At 53.0% G+C, this 1,462-nt stretch overlaps 1 protein-coding gene across 1 annotated transcript in view; it reads right to left on the bottom strand.

The window, feature by feature from the left end:
* FRS3 (fibroblast growth factor receptor substrate 3) overlaps positions 1-802 on the bottom strand; it is a gene marked incomplete at its 3' end in the record, with an annotated part of 4,649 nt that extends 3,847 nt beyond the window's left edge. The window contains exon 1 of the mRNA XM_009083021.1: positions 737-802. Coding sequence (XP_009081269.1) covers positions 737-802 — 66 coding nt within the window. The remainder of the gene's footprint in view (positions 1-736) is intronic.
* Positions 803-1,462: the final 660 nt, after the last annotated feature.

Here is a 1,462-nt window from a genome sequence, read left to right as displayed (position 1 = left end):
AGAAATTCCTCCTGATGTCCCACCTGAACCTCCCCTGGCACAGCTTGAGGCTGTTCCCTCTTGTTCCCTGGGAGCAGAGCCTGACCCCACCTGCTTGACCTCCTGGCAGGAGTTGGAGAGAGCAGAAGCTTCTCCTGAACCTCCTTTTTCTCCAGACTGAGCCCCCTCAGCTCTCTCTGGAGTTCTCCAGTCCTTTCCCCAGCTCCATTCCCTTCTCTGGACACCCCTCAGTGTCTCTCCTGCAGTGATAGCCCAGAACTGGACACAGCACTCCAGGTGCCTCCCCAGTGCTGTTGGTAGCCAAACCAGCCCACCCACAGAGCACTGTGATCCCACGGATTCCCCTCATTTCCTGATGCCTTTTTCCCAGCTGAGAGAGTGATCCGTGGCTGGCAGAGGCACTGAGCTGTCAGCCCTGGAGACTGTGAGCTTGGCAGCTCAGCTGCTGTGTCTGAGCACAGAGTCTGGAGCACAGCCCTGAGCAATGAAAGCTTTCTCTCCAGTTCCCCATTTCCTTGCACTTTCCATGCAGAGGCAATTTCGACAGCAAACACAAACACTTTTGCAGCACAAGTTCCTTAAGGAGAGGAAAAACCCCAAACCAGAACGAAGCTATTTGCAAACCAAGTGACACTGTGTGCAGGAGCAGAGCTGTGCCCCAGCTCGGCCCACACTGGGCTCTGCCAGCAGCCAGGGCTGGCACAGGTCGTGGCAGGGTGGAAGGGGCAGCACCTACCTTAAATTTGGTGGGATGGTTGTCTGGGATGCTGTCTGAGCACAGACAACTGCAGCAGCTCCCCATGACGCCAGCGAGAGAGGCAATCCCTGGGGAGAGGACACACACCAGAGGACAATCTCATTTTCAATCCAACTCCTCCCACCCTCTCCACACACACAGCACTTACAGCTGTGTCCTCCTCCACCCCGGTGGGATTGGAGCTCACTCACATCTTCAATCTGTTCCTTGATTAACCAGCACTGTAAATATAGCACTAATTAGAGCCAACAGCTTTCTTACCATTAGGCAACTGTTGGATTTTTTGGGGGAGGAGTGAGGAGAAATTCCCACTGTTGTCCTTCTATCTCCCTTGAGGCTTCATGGTCACCAGGTTTCACCTCAAACACGAGGGAAATGGTCCCATCTTCCACCTGGCAAGGAGAACACAGTTCAGTGAGAGCTAAAATAGAGAAGAGTACAAAGCAGGGGATGGGGATGGGACTGAACTGCCCTCAGGTATCACAAGGCAGGTGCTTTTCTTTGATTAACTACCTCCATTTAGATCAACACAGAAAATTCTGCACAAAAGCACATCATCTACAGCTCAAAAATGAGATTAGGGGTATTTTACTGCTTGGCTCTGGGATCCTACAGGGGAGTGAGGTTCACCAGAGCAAACTAAACAGAGCAGAGATGCTGTGGCCGAGGGTGGGGAGGACACAGGGATCACACGTGGCTGCTGCT

Source organism: Acanthisitta chloris, unplaced genomic scaffold, assembly GCF_000695815.1.
Source record: "Acanthisitta chloris isolate BGI_N310 unplaced genomic scaffold, ASM69581v1 scaffold17839, whole genome shotgun sequence".
Lineage (NCBI taxonomy): Eukaryota > Metazoa > Chordata > Aves > Passeriformes > Acanthisittidae > Acanthisitta > Acanthisitta chloris.
The sequence above is the reverse complement of the archived record's forward strand: the minus strand, read 5'-3'. Positions and strand labels throughout refer to the sequence as shown.